The 16,817-nt window shown below is 41.8% G+C and overlaps 1 protein-coding gene across 1 annotated transcript in view; it reads left to right on the top strand.

The window, feature by feature from the left end:
- The first annotated feature begins 2,452 nt into the window (after positions 1–2,452).
- Positions 2,453–16,817, top strand: part of TTN (titin) — a 326,517-nt gene continuing 312,152 nt past the window's right edge. The window contains exons 1-6 of the mRNA XM_038751738.1: positions 2,453–2,543; positions 9,972–10,175; positions 11,475–11,762; positions 12,573–12,664; positions 12,782–13,026; positions 15,926–16,241. Of these exons, the coding sequence (XP_038607666.1) occupies positions 2,453–2,543; positions 9,972–10,175; positions 11,475–11,762; positions 12,573–12,664; positions 12,782–13,026; positions 15,926–16,241 (1,236 nt within the window). The remainder of the gene's footprint in view (positions 2,544–9,971; positions 10,176–11,474; positions 11,763–12,572; positions 12,665–12,781; positions 13,027–15,925; positions 16,242–16,817) is intronic.

The following is a 16,817-nucleotide window of genomic DNA, read 5'->3' as shown; positions in this document are numbered from 1 at the left end:
TTTTGTGCGTGGATTTCTTATTCTTAATGAAATCTTTCTATTCCGTGTAAATCAGTATGATCGGTCCTCTGTGTAATGCTGTGTATATGTTTATATGTGTTTAACAGCAGAGAGATACGTTTATGTATATGACTGGTCTGCTGAATTGACACTTTGTGACACTTTAAAACTCTGTATCAAATTGGTCTCTTGCTTGTGATTGTCAGCTATAATGAGACCAACTAGGAAACCTCGCTCTTCAAATAGACCTAGTTTTGAATTTGACAACTGAAATGTTGGGTAAGAAAACATTTGCTTCAGTTCCATACTCCTTACTGCGTGTTGGATTGTTCAAGGTTACATTACTTGTGATAAACTGAGACACACCAAGAATAGCTCTGATAAAAGACATGTGGTATCAGCTAAGCCCTGATGACTTTTTAAGGAAATCCAATGGTGGGATATCAATTGCCCGGCAGCAACAGAACACTTGTCTACTGTCAATCAGGCCTAGGTTGGTTATTTTTGGAGTGTGACATTTAGCTGAATACCTTTTAACCTTTATTACACAGAGACCTTAGAAGAACAACTTTCTAATCAACAAAATGTGCCTTCACAATATGTTACTAAACTTTATAGTGAATAAAAGATCAATTAGGCCTAGTTAAATGCAATTCATTTAGGAACAAATCTATAGGTTTTCATTTAATCCCTGAGCATATTCATAAATCATATTTGACTTTCAATTAATCTGGAAAATCATTCAACAATAAATGTGAATACACGATTGGAGAGTTATTAAAGATTTGAAAGAAAACAAATATGCTTTGTGATCACAGTTTCTAAGTATTTATCAGAACTACCATATTCTCTAAATTAACTCAAGTGGAATGTATGTATTTTAAAGCAATATTCAGCATACTCTGTAAACATGAGCGCCTATAAAAAGCACAATTTATACGAAAACAGAAAAAGAGTATTCAGATTACTTCATTCTAGACAAATAGTCACAATAATCATAAAAGTAATATATTGTTACAACGTGTTCCTCAAACAAATTATCATGAAATACTCTAGAGAGAAATACATGTTTTGAGATATTATTCTAGGAAAATCATAATATTCATGCCAGAAAAAGAGGAAAGTAATTACAATGATGTCTATCATTTCATAAAAATGTGTTTAATTTCCTACTTTTGGAAACCCAGACTTTTATTAAGAGTAGTAAATTAAAGCACATGGTAATTTTAATTTTAGAATGATTACTATATTTTATCAGATTTGATAGACAGATGACTTTGCTTTGCAAATCTGTCCTATGTGAAGCATTTTGTGTTAGGTAAGTAAAAGTTTAATATAGCCACAGAGAGCAAACCCTTCACACCTGCTCTTAGTTGTAAAAGACATGTCAGTAACTGTCTTTCTTTAGCTCTTCCAAAACTCCTGTTCCCTCATTCCTCCTGGTATCTTTCTAAAAGATTCCACATTTTGGCAAGTTCCATGTCTGCTTGAGTTAAAACCAAATTCACCCCATTTCTCTTCAGGCAAAATTATGGCAGATCTTTCCATTCTAGTTTTGGTGAGCCTTTTTTTTTTTATTTAAGGAGAATCCCAAATATATAGTAGGGAGGCTGCAGTAGCCCAAGATAACTTTGGTCTTCCTAGAGAAATCATTGGCAATTTAAAAATTATGACAAAATGAAATGTCTTTGGAGTGAATAAAAAAAAGACTAGAGGAAAAAATTGATTCAATTTTCAAGTCTCATCGAGAGACCCTTGGTAATCTTTCTTTACCCTAAACTCCCATCTCATTCCATTTCCTATTTTCCTCTTTCACTAAAACCCACTGCATTGCCAACCATTTCTTCTCTTCAGGAATTTCTCCACTTCTACAATGGGCACGCATTCCTCCTACTTCTGCCTCTCCTCTTTCAACCTATCTCCTTCCCTCCCTATGAGTAAGATTTTTCCAACTAGGCTGCAGGCCAGCACAAGTCCCAGTGGTCAAAGATGGGCAACTAGAGGGAATGGAGTTATGGGTCATATTTCATCCCATCTCCAGAAACAAGCATGACAGAGGAGGAAAATCAGCAACAGAGAAGCAGTGTGGCCTAGCGGAAAGAACATAGGCCTGGGACTCAGAGGACCTGAGTTCTAATCCCAGCTCTGCCAACTGCTCGCTGTTGTGACCTTGGACGAGTCACTTAACTCCTCCACGCCTCAGTCACCTCATCTCTAAAACAGGGATTTAAATCCAACTCCCTCATCTGAGACTGTGATCCCCAAGTGGGACAGGGAGTGTGCTTGACACATAGTAAGCCCTAAACAAATACCATTAAAAAATAATCCTTCCAGAGGCACATGTATTTCCGGTGTTAAATGTTGAAAATCAATTCACTGATGAAGAGTGACAGCTTAGGTTGGTGAATCTAATTTTTTTTTTCTTTCTCTCCCTTCCAGAGTGCCTAAAAAAATGGCAACCCAAGCACCGACGTTCACACAGCCGTTACAAAGTGTTGTGGCACTGGAGGGTAGTGCCGCAACCTTTGAGGCTCATATTAGTGGTAAGACGACAAACAACTCTTTTTAACTTCCTTTCCCCTTTCGTTTTGTTTTTTTAATCGGAACACCAAAAGCCAAATTTGACCACCATTTTAATTAATTAATTAATTAATTAACTCCATCGTATTTATTGAGCACTTACCGTGTGCAGGGCACTATACTAAGTGCTTATGTGTGTGGTTTTTTTCCCCAGACAATTCTGAATGCGGGTCAATATTCAAATGATGGTTTTGCCATGTGGGCTCTTGGAACAATGAAAATGATAGCATATCCACATGATAAGGAAAAAATAATATATCATAGGTATCCAATACACAAAGAAGCTCCAGCCTCTTAACTGAAGGTCAAAAAAGTGAATTCTTATTTTTTTAAAATGCTTATAAATAGATTTTAAAATGATCTAATCCCAGCTCAGCCACTTGCCTGCTGTGTAAACTTGGGCACGTCACTTCACTTCTCTGTGCCTCAGTTACCTCATCTGTAAAATGGGGATTGAAACTGAGCCCCATGTGGGACAGGGACTGTATCCAACCTGATTTGCTTGTAGCCAGGGACTGTGTCTGACCTAATTAATTTGTACCTACCCCAGCAATTTGAATGGTCTTTGACAAATACCATTAAAAAGATTTTAGGGGTAAAAATTTGATGAAATCTGGTAAAACCCTTAAAGGGTACCCCCTAATAACAACTGCACTGTCATTTGTTGCTGAAATTGGGAGGAAAATAGATTGAAATTCACCCATGGCTAAGAGCACCCTCCTTGAGCAGATTATCCTCTATGCCTCATGCTCACAGTTTCCATTGTGCTCTCAGTGCTGTGTGTGGGCTAAACAATAATGTTATGAGAAAGACTGGGGCTCTTTTCCTGTAGGTATTAAGAACGTTTCCTTTCTTCTCTAATTTCGTTCTTATAAGGTTTTAATTTTGTTTTTAGCTTAATTTTTAATCTAGATAAATCACGCTTGGAAAGAATGACTAGTGAAGTCCAGATACTCCTAAATATCTTTCTTAGCCTTCTTCGGAAATGAATGAATGCAGTCCACAAACTCCATTTTATTCCTAGTTCATCGGCACTCCCAAAATGAATTAGGAATTTGCCTGTGTGAAATCCTGTCCCAAGCAGTCAACTGTTCTGATAAATTAATTACTCCATCGAGACGGTTGTGAGAGGAAAAACAATTTTAAAACCTCTTGCCACAAGGGAAGGCCTTAAAAGGTTGTGGAATACATTTTATCGGCTCTAGTTCAGCCTCACTGCTGTGATGAACTTCACACTCTCTATGGGTGGAAACAAAGGTCCGATCAGCTTGACAGTTGAGGAGATAAAGTGATTGCTTCCAGAGGCCGTGTTAATTAGAAGGTCCGTGTGAACTGCTTATTCTGTTCAGTTTTTCAGAAAGGAGTTTGGGCAGATCGCTTTTTGCCCGTCTCATCCAGGAGCAAAACCAAATCAAAAGAATACTTGTAGCACTGACAAAAGTGACACTGACTTCTAATGAAATGGTCCAAAGAGAGAGGACACTTCACCCTAGGCAGTGAACAGGACCTCCGCACATTGGATAGACTCTACCAACTCTGTTGTATTGTACTCTCTGAAGGAGTTTGATTGATTAGACAACCCTATATTTGGAGATTCCCTTCAGGTTGGGTTTCAGAGTTGTCCCAGGGGACTTGTTGCTAGCCCAACTGTGTCTCTTCTAAGCCCATTCCTGGATTTGGAGACTCCCTAGCAGAAAAAAACAGCTAAGGACTAATCAGATCAGGAGAAAGGGGGACAGACAAAAGACTGGTTAAATCCAGATGGTCAAAGACCACCCTGTTCCTTGGGGTGAACGATCCAGTCCAAAGCCAACGAGCTTTGCCCACCCAGGGAAGCAGCATGACCTAATATTCATTCATTCAATCATGTTTATTGAGCACTTACTGTGTGCAGAGCACTGTACTAAGCGCTTGGGAAGTACAAGTTGGCAACATATAGAGACGGTCCCTACCCAACAGTGGGCTCACAGTCTAGAAGGGGGAGAGTCTAATAGAGCATGGGCCTGGGACTCAAAAGGACCTGGGTTCTAATCCCACCCCCACCACTTGTCCGCTGTGTGACCTCAGACAAGTCACTTCACTTCTCTGGGCCTCAGTTACCTCTTCTGGAAAATGGGGATTAAGCCTGTGAACCCCAAGTGGGACAGGGAATGTGTCCAACCTGACTAGCTCATCTCCCCCCCCCCCTCCCCCCCCCCCCCCCCCCCCCCCCCCCCCGCTTAGTACAGTGCCTGTCACATAGTAAGTGCTTTAACAAATGGCACTAATAAAAACAAAAGATCAATCAGAACCTCTAAGGGGTGGTTGGTGTCTGATCCTTAGAAGACAGCTGCTTCAAGCAGTAAAAGGAAGGTAGGTATAGGAACCTGACAGCTGTCTACTAAGCAGATCATCAGATTGAATCATAAGTACCATTTTCTAGTCTTACCTCAGGTTCCAAATATATGACTACCAGAAAGGTCCAACTACCCCACTTTCCACAAAGAAATGTTAAGAACTCAGCTGAGGTGCTGTCATTTTTTAAAAATTAAAATCAGGCTCTACAAAACTCTAAGTTATTTATTTTCTTCCACATGGCAGACTTCTTTAACAACATTTTGAGCATGCATTCACTCATTCATTCATTCAGGCACATTTATTGAGCACTTACCGTGTGCAGAGCACTGTACTACGTGCTTGGAAAATTCAATTCGGTAACAGAGACAATCCCTACCCAACAATGGGCTCACAGTTTAGACGGGGGAGAAAGACAACAAAGCAAAACAAATAGACAGGCATCAAAATAGATAAACAGAATTATTAATCATCATTAATAAAATAAATAGAATAATAAATTTGTACATAAATATGTACAAATATACACAGGTGCTGTGGGGTGGCGAAGGGGTAGAGCAGGAGGGGGGTGTTGGGGAGGGTAGGAGGAGCAAAGGAAAGGGTGGGCTCAGTCTGGGAAGGCCTCCTGGAGGAGGTGAGCTTTCGTGGCTCAGTGGAAAGAGCACGGGCTTTGGAGTCAGAGGTCATGAGTTCAAATCCTGCCTCTGCCAATTGTCGACTCTGTGACTTTGGGCAAGTCACTTAACTTCTCTGTGCCTCAGTTACCTCATCTGTAAAAATGGGGATTAAGACTGTGAGCCCCCTGTGGGACAACCTGATCACCGTGTAACTTCCCCAGTGCTTAGAACAGTGCTTTGCACATAGTAAGCGCTTAATAAATGCCATTATTATTATTATTATTATTAGGGCTTTGAGGGGGGGAAGAGAGCTAGTTTGGCGGATGTGAGGAGGGAGGGCATTCCAGGCCAGAGGTAGGACGTGGGCCGGGGGTCGACGGCGGGACAGGCGAGAACGAGGCACAGTGAGGAGGTTAGCTGCAGAGGAGCGGAGGGTGCGGGCTGGGCTGTAGAAGGAGAAAAGGGAGCAGCAGTGTGCCCTACTACCTAGAGCACAGGCCTGTGAGTCAGAAGGACCTGTGCTCCAATCCTGGCTCTGCCATTTGCCTGCTGTGTAACCTTGGGCAAGTCACTTAACATCTCTGGGCCTTGGTTATGTCATCTGTAAAATGGGGATTAGGATGCTGAGTCCCACGGAGGATATGGACTGTGTCCAGTCAGATTAGTTTGTATCTACCCCAGTGCTTAGTACAGTGTCTGGCACATAGGACGTGCTTCATAAATACCACTTTTTAAAAAAAGAAACACAAAGCTCCTTGAGAGCAGGGATTATGGGTACCAACTCTTTTGTGTCGCCCTTTCCCATTTGTTTAGTACGATGCTCTGCTTTGATTGACTTACTGAACCCAAGGTCCATATTCTCTTGTGTGGGTGAGAATTTAAAAATCCATCTGGTAGCCCACTGTTGGGTAGGGACTGTCTCTATATGTTGCCAACTTGTACTTCCCAAGCGCTTAGTACAGTGCTCTGCACACAGTAAGCGCTCAATAAATACGATTGATTGATTGGTAGCTAAAATTTAACCTTGAGAATCAATACACAAGCTCTGGAGAGAAGAGCATTTTAATTTTGTCACTTCTTGTACACTGAAGATTCCAGAGGACTTCCTAATTGTGGTTGTTCAGCTCTCTATGCCCATATATCATGGTGGCCTTTCCAAGTATGGAATTGTAGCAGTGCTTAATCAGTGCTGTCCACCCCAAATGTCCAGATAAACCAATATGGAACAATTTGGATGCCCACTCTGTCTTTAATTGAAGGGATCCTTGTGATTCAGTTCACCTGCTTTCTTACTTTTATGGCTTATGATGAGGACAGACAGTAAGATTTAATATTCTGTTTGGGGTAGTTCTGTGTGCCAACCTGAAATAAAATTAGATAATCTGAAATATAATTGGATAATATTTTATTTTACCGAGCAAACGTGCCAAATAATTATTCTTCATTTTCTATGGTATAGTTACATGGAGACCAATCCCATTTGCCTCATATATGATAAACTCCTACTGGCTGCAGAAGGATGTATTTATTACATGGAGACCAATCCCATTTTCCTCATATATGATGAACTCCTACTGACTGCAGAAGGATGTATTTATTTCTCTTTTAAAGCCCTATATAAGCTTAGACCACGAAATAAGTTGATTCTGAAGGGAATATCATTGATTGTGCCACTCTGCATACAAACAAATTCTCCCTGAAACCATAAGTCTTGCAACTCAGACTTCTGACCATTTTTGAACCAGAACAATTAACCAGTCAACCAGTCAGTGGCATTTATTGGGTGTTCACTGTGCGCAAAGCACTGTACTAAGAACTTGGGAGAGTACAACAGTGTTGCTAAACACAATACCTGTCCTCAAGGAGTTTGTAGTCTACTTGGAGAGCTTTCCATTGTAGTCGGTGTAATGAAGGTTAATGGGTCAGTCAGTCAATTGTATTTATTGAGTGCTAACTGTCTGCAGAGCACTGTACTAAGTGCTTGGGAGAGTACAATATCACAATATAACAGACAAATTCACTGCCTACACTTAGCTTACAGTCTAGAGAGTGTCCTTCCCTGTCTGGGGAGTTTAGGAGATTTAAAGGATGGAGGTTACGCCCATTCCCACTCCCCTGATTTCTGAGGTCACACTGGAGGCAAGCAGTGGAGCAGGGATTAAAATCCAGACCTCTTAACTATTGATCCTGTGTTCTTTCCCCAGGAAGTGATTGCTCAGAGAGACAGTTTAATGGTGCCCAAGTGTCCCTACATCTCCCAAAGAGCCTCTCAACCACAACAAGCAGCGTGGCTCAGTGGAAAGAGCACAGGCTTTGGAGTCAGAGGTCATGGGTTCAAATCCCGGCTCTGCCACTTGTCAGCTGTGTGACTTTGGGAAAGTCACTTAACTTCTCTGGGCCTCAGTTTCCTCATCTGTAAAATAGGGATTAAGACTGTGAGCCACCCCTTGGGACAACCTGATCACCTTGTAACCTCCCCCAGCACTTAGAACAGTGCTTTGCACATAGTAAGTGCTTAATAAATGCCATAATAATAATAATAATAACTTTCTAAGGAATAGCTAACATGTCACCAGCCCATTAACCTTCAAAACATCACAAACCAAAAAAAGATACGGCAGTAAATTTCCCTGCCCCATTTGAAATATTTCATGCCAAGGATTAGATATTTATTTACCCAAATAGGATTTCTTCGTTCAGAAAAATTGATTGATTCCCTTTATGGTCATTATTTCCTCGTTATTTCTTATTCTTCTCTGTCATATTACTGCATCCCTAATGCTCTCATCTTGAGTTCTTTGATGACTTCAAGAGGGAAGCTAATTAACAGGGGACAGATGTTGCCACAAAAGTATGTTTCAAATGTGTTAGACCTCCTTTGGCTCAGAGAGTTCCTGTTGAGAGATTCTAATTTCTTATTCTCCAGCATGATTACCTTATTGTTTGGTAATTTTATTTGTGTATTTGTAAGATTTGTTCAAAATGCATGACAGCCTCTAGGCAAACATATGAAATTATTAAACATACAATTCAATGCAAATAGCACTGTAGCAAATCCCCCACCAAACAAACGATCCAAAAAAGGCAGCAAGACTCAATTTGACAGCTAGATCTAAAAGTGAAGTTCCAGAAGATGAATAAACTTGGGTGACATCTTAATAAGATGGAGGGGAGATTCCTCAGTTGAGATGCCTCCCCATGAAACACTCTCTCTCCCGCTGAGAATCCCATCCAGGATCTGCTAGGTGTGACTACTCTTTTTTGTCAGGACAGTAATTGTTTGTCACAATGGTAATAAGGACAATTACCCATCTAATTACTGGGGTGTAAACAACAGAAATGCTTTATGGGTAGAATCAGAGATCAAACTTGGAAAAAAATGGCCATTCCGAATGACCAGACCGTCCAATTTGAAGTGAAACAATTGAAAAGACTCCTTTCTGCCAGAAATAGGATTGATGCCATTCCATCCTGGAATTACGATGCTGCAGGTCTTCCTTGAATCAGGGAAATGAAGTAGTTAAACTTTAGTGGACCTTTCCATCTATCTGCCGAGACAGTGGGCGACTGCACCCGGAATTCCCTGGAACATTCGATTATCCTGCATGGAAGCCCAAGTACAAGAAGACATTGCAGCAGAACATTTCATTTGCATAATCCTTGTCATTAGTATGCATAGCGGTTCATAGGAATTTATTCAAATATAGCTCCAGATCCGGGGGAGGTATTTGCCACATGCTGGAGGTACAATATTGACAATAACCATAGTAGTGATCACAATCATTGTGATTACCATTATTAATTATAATTATTAATTGTTCCTCATTAATAATAATGCCCTGACTTTCCTTAGAGCTTTTATTTTTCCGAAGAGCTTTCATTGTAATTGTCTCAGTTGATTCCAGAAGTATCCCGGTGAGATAGGGAGAGGCTGGCATTATCAACCCCATTTTACAGAATAAGGCACAGAGAGATTAAGAAATGTATGTTTTGCACACCCTAATTGCTCAATAAATCCCTTCAAAGCCTTATTGAGGGCACATCTCTTTCAAGAGAGCTTCCTTGACAAAGGCCTCCTTTCCTCTTCTCCCACTCCCTTCTATGTTGCCCTGACTTGCTCCTTTTGTTCATCTCCCTTCCCAGCCCCACAGCACTCATGTACATATCTGTCATTTATAGATTTATGTTAATATCTGTCTCCCCCTCTAGACTGTAAGCTCGCTGTGGGCAGGAATCTGTTTATTGTCATATCATACTCTCCCAAGAGCTTAGTACAGTGCTCTGCACACAGTGAGCGCTCAATAAACATGATTGAATGAATGAACGCATAAATACAATTGATCGACTGATCGAGTGATTGGAATCAGCACAAAACCCTGCAGGCATCCTTAGCTGTAGGGATACTGAATTGTCCTTCTTGGGTCTTCCCTCCTGCTGCAGGTTTTCCAGTTCCTGAGGTGAGCTGGTTTCGGGATGGCCAGGTTCTTTCAGCTGCTTCTCTGCCCGGCATGGAGATCTCGTTTAGCGATGGCCGCGCTAGACTCACGATCCCTGCTGTGACTAAGGATAACAGTGGAAGATATTCCCTGCGAGCCACCAATGGATCTGGACAAGCGACTAGTACTGCTGAACTACTTGTTACAGGTGTGTTGCGGTTTTCTGAGTCTGGAGGGTGGGGATTGTGGGGAGGGGGATCCACAGAATCCCCTCCCGCCACCCCCCACACTTACTACAGGTTCCCAAATAATAGTAATAATAATAATGGTCTTTGTTAAGTGCTTACTATGTGCCAAGCACTGTACTAAGTGCTGAAATAAATACAAGGTAGTCAAGTTGGACCCAGTCCCTGGCCCACATGAGGCTCAGACTCTCAATCCCCATTTTACGGATGAGGGAATTGAGGCACAGAGAAGTTAAGTGACTTGACCAAGGTCACACGGCAGACAAGTAGCCGAGCCAGGATTAGAACCCACAACCTCTGACCGTGCTCTTTCCACTAGGCCACACTGCTTCCTCAAAGGTAGTCAGTCAGTCAATTGTATTTATTAAGTGCTTACTATGTGCAGAGCACTGTACTAAGTGCTTGGGAGAGTATAATATAATGATGTTGTAACGTTGCCTGCCTACAGGTCCTAAACAAACACAAAAGTCTGGGGAAGTTTACATCTAGGAGGGCAAACCACCATGTTTCAGTTAACGTGATTTCTGGTCTTCAATGCCTCATTCCCTTTGTGTTTTTAATATTAGGAAGTAGGTGTAGGAAGGTGGTAGGGTGGGGGGGGGGTGATGGGGAAGAGGAGAGGAAAAAGGGGGCTCAGTGTGGGAAGGCCTCCTGGAGGAGGTGAACTCTCAGTAGGGCTTTGAAGGGAGGAAGAGAGTTAGCTTTATCATTAGGACTGAGATTTGGAAAGGAGATAAATATTTGGATTTTCCAAGGATATTTACACAGTATAAAAATCAAGTAGGAGAAGAGACGAATGGGGAAATTTAGAAACTAATTCAATTAAAAATTAGCATTCAAGTAAAACACAGGTGTGCCCATGAGACCGACATCAAATCAGAACATTTTTCTTTGCACTCTAGAACACTTTTAAGAAGTTCATTTTAAAGGAGCAATTACCAAAAGCTATGCAGCCACATTAACATGTGATCGGTTGTCTTGCTAAAAGGGAGAGGGGAGAAATACCAGTCTAGCCCCCAAGAAATGCAGTAACAAGGGGTTTACGGTGTAGGACATCTCAGAAAAGGAAGCGAAAGAATGGTCCAGTAGAAGCTGACTGGTCCAATTCTTGCCATCTTGTTGACTAAGCCAAATTCAACTACCATCGAAGAAGACCCATTTGCTGAGCCTTCGTTGGCTTGGAGTTCACGCACTTTTGACCTCTTGGCTAATTTTTCGTGTCTGACATTTTGCGGCTCCTCTCCATCTTTTAACCTCTGCAGCAGAGACAGCACCACCTAACTTCCTACAAAGACTACAGAGCATGACAGTGAGACAAGGAAGTCAAGTTCGACTTGACGTGAGAGTGACTGGAATCCCTACACCTGTGGTGAAGTTCTATTGGGACGGAGCAGAAATCCAAAGCTCCCCTGATTTTCAGATTTCACAAGAAGGCGACCTCTACAGCTTATTAATTGTCGAAGCTTATCCTGAAGACTCTGGAACCTATTCAGTAAATGCTACGAATAGTGTTGGAAGAGCTACTTCAACTGCCGAATTACTGGTTCAAGGTAATGAAAGCTTGAAAATGTCATTGGCTCAAGTGAGCGGAAGTCAGTACTTGTGAGTCTTAAGCGCCAAACACCAACATCCAACTAGACTCTGAAACCATTGAGCAGGCAGAAATCAGAAGCTGGAACAAGTAATCAATAGCATTTATTGAGTGCTCACTGCATGCAGAGCACTGAACTAAGTGCTTGGGAGATTGCAGTAGAGTTGTTAGATATTATCCCTACCCACCAGGCGTTTCCAGCCTAGAGGAAACTCAGTTTGAGGATAATTAGAGCCAGTATGGCAGATAAAATTTGAAGGAATTTCTAAGCAAATTTCACCCCACTTCCCCATATTCAACCTAATGATATTGTTACACAAAAGTCTTGAAACAACCAGAAAACCTGTTGGTACCTTGATGATTGCGGTATTTTTTAAGCAGTTACTATGTGCCAAGCACTGCTCTAAGCACTGGGGTAGATACGAGGTAATCAGGTTGTCTCTCGTGGGGCTCACAGTCTCAATCCCTGTTTTACAGATGAGGTAACTGAGGCACAGAGAAGTTAAGTGGCTTGCCCAAGGTCACCCAGCAGATAAGTGGCAGAGCTGGGATTAGAACCCACGACCTCTGACTCCCAAGCCTGTGCTTTTTCCACTAAGCCACAGTGCTTCTGCTTGAAACTACTCTTAGCTATTTAATAGTAATTATGGTATTTGTTAGACACTTAGTATTTGCCAGGTATCATATTATTGAAATCAGGCTCCACGTCTACCTTCTTACTACACAAGTCTTTCCTGGATGCTAAATGTATGTCTTCCCCCTCTCACAGGCGAAGATGTTGTACCCGCTAAAAAGACTAAAACAATTGTTTCGACTTCAACTGCTCAGATTTCTCAAACAAGACAAACTCGAATTGAAAAGGTATTTTTGCCACCCGGTTGCTGGTCTTCGAGGGTTAAATCACCCATAATTCGGACAGCCGTGTCTCCAGAAGGCTGGGTTTCCAACTCGATTCTTTTCTCTCCTTAACTATTACAGAAAATGGAAGCCCACTTTGATGCCAGATCAATTGCAACCGTCGAGATGGTGATAGACAGTGCCAGCGGGCAACAGCTGCCCCACAAAACCCCACCCCGGATACCAACTAAGCCTAAATCCAGGTCACCCACCCCACCAGCCATTGCCGCGAAAGCACAGATGGCCCGACAGCAATCCCCATCTCCTGTCCGACAGTCACCATCTCCTGTCAGACACGTTAGAGCACCAACACCATCTCCTGTCAGGTAGGACCCTTTCACTCCTCAGATAGTCCCATGACCACTTTGGCGTTTCTCCGCCAGCCAGATGCAGAGACACAGAGGAGAGCGGCTAAAAATTGGCCAACACAATGGCACCTGGAAAGGCATTGAATCAGATCCCTCTGACCCTTGCCTAAGAGAAGAAGCCAACTGGAACCAATGACTGTATGCATGGTTTGCTACGGATGGGTTCGGGTTAGTCTAGATGGTTGCTTTAAGACAGTGACGGATGGAGTCTAATTGATCTCGAAGCAGAAAATAGGCATGTTTTTGTCAAGGGGGAAAGTAAAAGAATTGGAAGAAAACTTAAAGATAAGAATCATGCTTTGTGCTTGGGCATATGGATGAAGGAGACAAGATGAAGCGTTGCCCTTTTTCTTTAGCTTGTGTGGGACCCTGTATATCACAACATGCTGCCCTACAGTCTTTCTTGGGGGGCAGGGGGAACTGAAGGGGTGGAGCCAGAGAATGAAAGCTCAGTCATTTGAGGTGAACATTCCTTAGTTGGTGGTCCTTTCACTCATGGCTTTGATGGGCCATTTAGGTACCGAATAACATTTAACACCCATTTGCCTTAGCAAGCGTTTTCACAAAGATATTTTACACAAGTGAAGTCCAGAATCATGACAGAAGTGACAGAATTACAGGAGATTTAATCCTTCACATGCTGGGACACGACAACGGTTCAGATCCACAGTCTGTCAGAAAAGCTTTTTCTGTATAGTCGTTTCCCCATTTTCACATCTGCGACTTTAAGAATCAGAAATCCTGAACAGACATGTGGCACAATGATATTAGTCATTCTTGTAACAAACCTGCTTTGGAAACCAAAATTCAAGTCGAACTCTCTGGTGGAAATGGATTTCTTAAATCTCATCTTGATTCCCAGGTTGTCTATCACAAAATTCCCAGAATGTTTGGCATAGCCTCAAGTAGCAGAGGCAGTCACAACTAGAAGATCTCAGAATCACAGGTGCCGTTCAGAGTGATCAAAAAAGCCTAAGGTTTTCTAGACCTCAAGATGCTCCTTCGGCCTAAGACCGCACCAAATTAAACAGCCAAAAAATTGCTGTTAAAACTGGAAATGTATGTCAAGTATGTCAAATTTGGAGAAAAAAATGGACCCTAGGGAAGGAAAGTTTACCTGAAAGATCCATTCGGTGTCCTTTTGATTTTTCATTTTAATCTGGAGTAAGGCAAAATTAATTCATTGAATAAATTCATAGTGTCTAGCTCGGTCTGAGTGATTTTCCCTGTAGGAACCAAATTGAACACTTTCCTATAATGACTTAAATTACATTGATTTTTCCATAGTTGTATGCTCCCACTATGCCAGCTGCTGTTCATTCTTGTCATACTAATCGTGTCTTTAAAAAATTATTTTTCCTCAAATTAGACTTCCAGAGTGCTATTTTGACTGAGACAGTAAGACTAATAAGGGACAGAGAATAAATCAGGCATCATTTTTTTTTTCCTTAAGTAACAGAAAGCCCCACAATATTTTAAACTAATCCTCACTGACGACTGTATGGTGCAGTCATTTGTAAAATAGAGAACTGTTTTTCTAGAAACCCTCTAGACTGCTTACAGTTTTCACAAAGAGCCTCCTTCCGAGAAGACTGAGGGTACGTTTCTCCCCATAATTACTGAGGGAATTTACTGTTAATTTCCACTCCAATTTAGTAGCAGAGAGCAACCGCACCTTGAACACTAATGATTGATTGCTACCAGCGCAAGCTTAAAAATGATGTTTTTCAGACAGCAGTGGCCAAAATAACAATCCACTGCTGCCATCTAGGGGGAAAAAATTATTAAGGTCTAGTTAAAATCGTAAGTGCCACTGAAACAGGACTGCAAAAAAATCTGCAGAACTGCTGCTTCCAATGGGTAACCCTTTTTTTCTAATTATATTTATTGAGCATTTACTGTGTGGAAAGCACTGTACTAAGTGCTTGGGAGAGTACAATATAACGATAAATAGAAACATTCCCTGCCCACAATGAATTATGTTGCCGACTTGTACTTCCCAAGCGCTTAGTACAGTGCTCTGCACACGGTAAGCGCTCAATAAATGCAATGGAATGAGTGAATGAATGAATCCTGAACTCTTAATCAGCCAATCAATCAATCAATCGTATTTATTGAGCGCTTACAGTGTGCAGAGCACTGTACTAAGCGCTTGGGAAGTACAAGTTGGCAACACATAGAGATGGTCCCTACCCAACAGTGGGCTCACAGTCTAGAAGAGTGGGCTCACAGTCTAGAAGCCAGTGGAATTTATTGAGCGCTTACTATGTGCAGAGCAGTGTACTAAGATCTGAATGCAAATTTTGGGGTCCCGGTTGACCTGTTCCCCAAGAGACCATCTTTTCATCATAAAAACCCCAAGTTAATGAAGACTATTGATTCACTTCTATAACACCAAATTGCAAAATTCAGCACAAACCAATTTTCACAACGCGTCGGAGAAAAAAAAAATCTTAGGGAAAAGAATAGATAAACATAGGGGATAATGAAAGACCAAAATAAATCAATAACAAAGAACAATACACACATATGTCAAGTATAATGAAACCACTGCATACAGACACTTTTACTTCCATTGATTTTTTAAGGAAACATGTATGGTATAAAATCTGGTTGCCCAGACAAATTGAGTGAATAAGTGAGGGAGATAGGTAGGTCACATTTTCCCACAGGGAATAAAGCTTACTATGATTTGAATCAAAGTGCCATTTTCTGATGGAATTCTTTGCTTTATAAGGAAATGTAAATAGGTTAATGGGACAAGATTATTTTTTTTCTAATGCACAGTGAATGAAACTGCCGGTTTCCTTCCAATCTTCAGCTCGATGACACTGAACCGCTCCTCTTGATTCCCCAGGTCCGTGTCCCCGGCTGGAAGACTCTCATCTTCCCCCGTCAGACCTGTGAAGTCCCCATTACTGATTCGAAAAGCACAAAGCACCTCCATGGCTTTGGGCACTGAGGTCCCGCCCCCTTGGAAGCAAGAGGGCTACTTGGCTTCCTCAGAATCCCAGATGAAGGAAACAACAGTAACGAGTTCTACTCAGATCAGGACCGAAGAACGATGGGAAGGAAGATATGGTATCCAAGAGCAGGTGACCATCACTGGGGCCACTGGAGCAGCTGCCAGTGCTTCTGTGGCTACAGAAGCCATAGCTGGTGGGGCCAAACAGGTAAGGGAGGGAGAATCAATCTGGGGAACTAACTGTGGGGTTGAACCAAAAATTCTGACTTGGATCCCTGGCATTGCAGCAGGTCCAGGCAGTGAGCATTCAAGGCCGACTGTTCAGATTTACAGAGCCAAACTCGAGCATCAGTATGGTCCTGGTCATCACTGCACATGGAGAAGACACACTGACCCATGATTGATACCAATTTTAAGGCTCCTTATTATGTTATAGTGAATCTGTGCTCTACATTTTGATTTCCACTGGGAATAACCCATCAGTTGTATTCACTGAACGCTAACTGTGTGTGGAGCACTGTACAAAGCGCTTGGGAGAGTACAATTTAATGGAGTTGGTAGATACTTTCCCTTTCTACAGGGAGCTTACAGTCTAGAGGGGGCATATTTGGTGTTTACCTCTGGAAGTTCAATCAATCAATCAGTTGTATTCAGTGACACTGTGTGCAGAGCACTGTATTGAAAACTTGGGAGATTTCAGTATAACAGAATTGGTAGATTTAGTTCAGGTATGTAAAGTATGTCTTTACACAGTGCATCGCTATATAAATTCCTAGTAGAAAGA

The sequence above is a fragment of the Tachyglossus aculeatus genome, chromosome 9, assembly GCF_015852505.1.
Source record: "Tachyglossus aculeatus isolate mTacAcu1 chromosome 9, mTacAcu1.pri, whole genome shotgun sequence".
NCBI lineage: Eukaryota > Metazoa > Chordata > Mammalia > Monotremata > Tachyglossidae > Tachyglossus > Tachyglossus aculeatus.
This window is presented reverse-complemented; position numbering and strand designations above follow the sequence as displayed.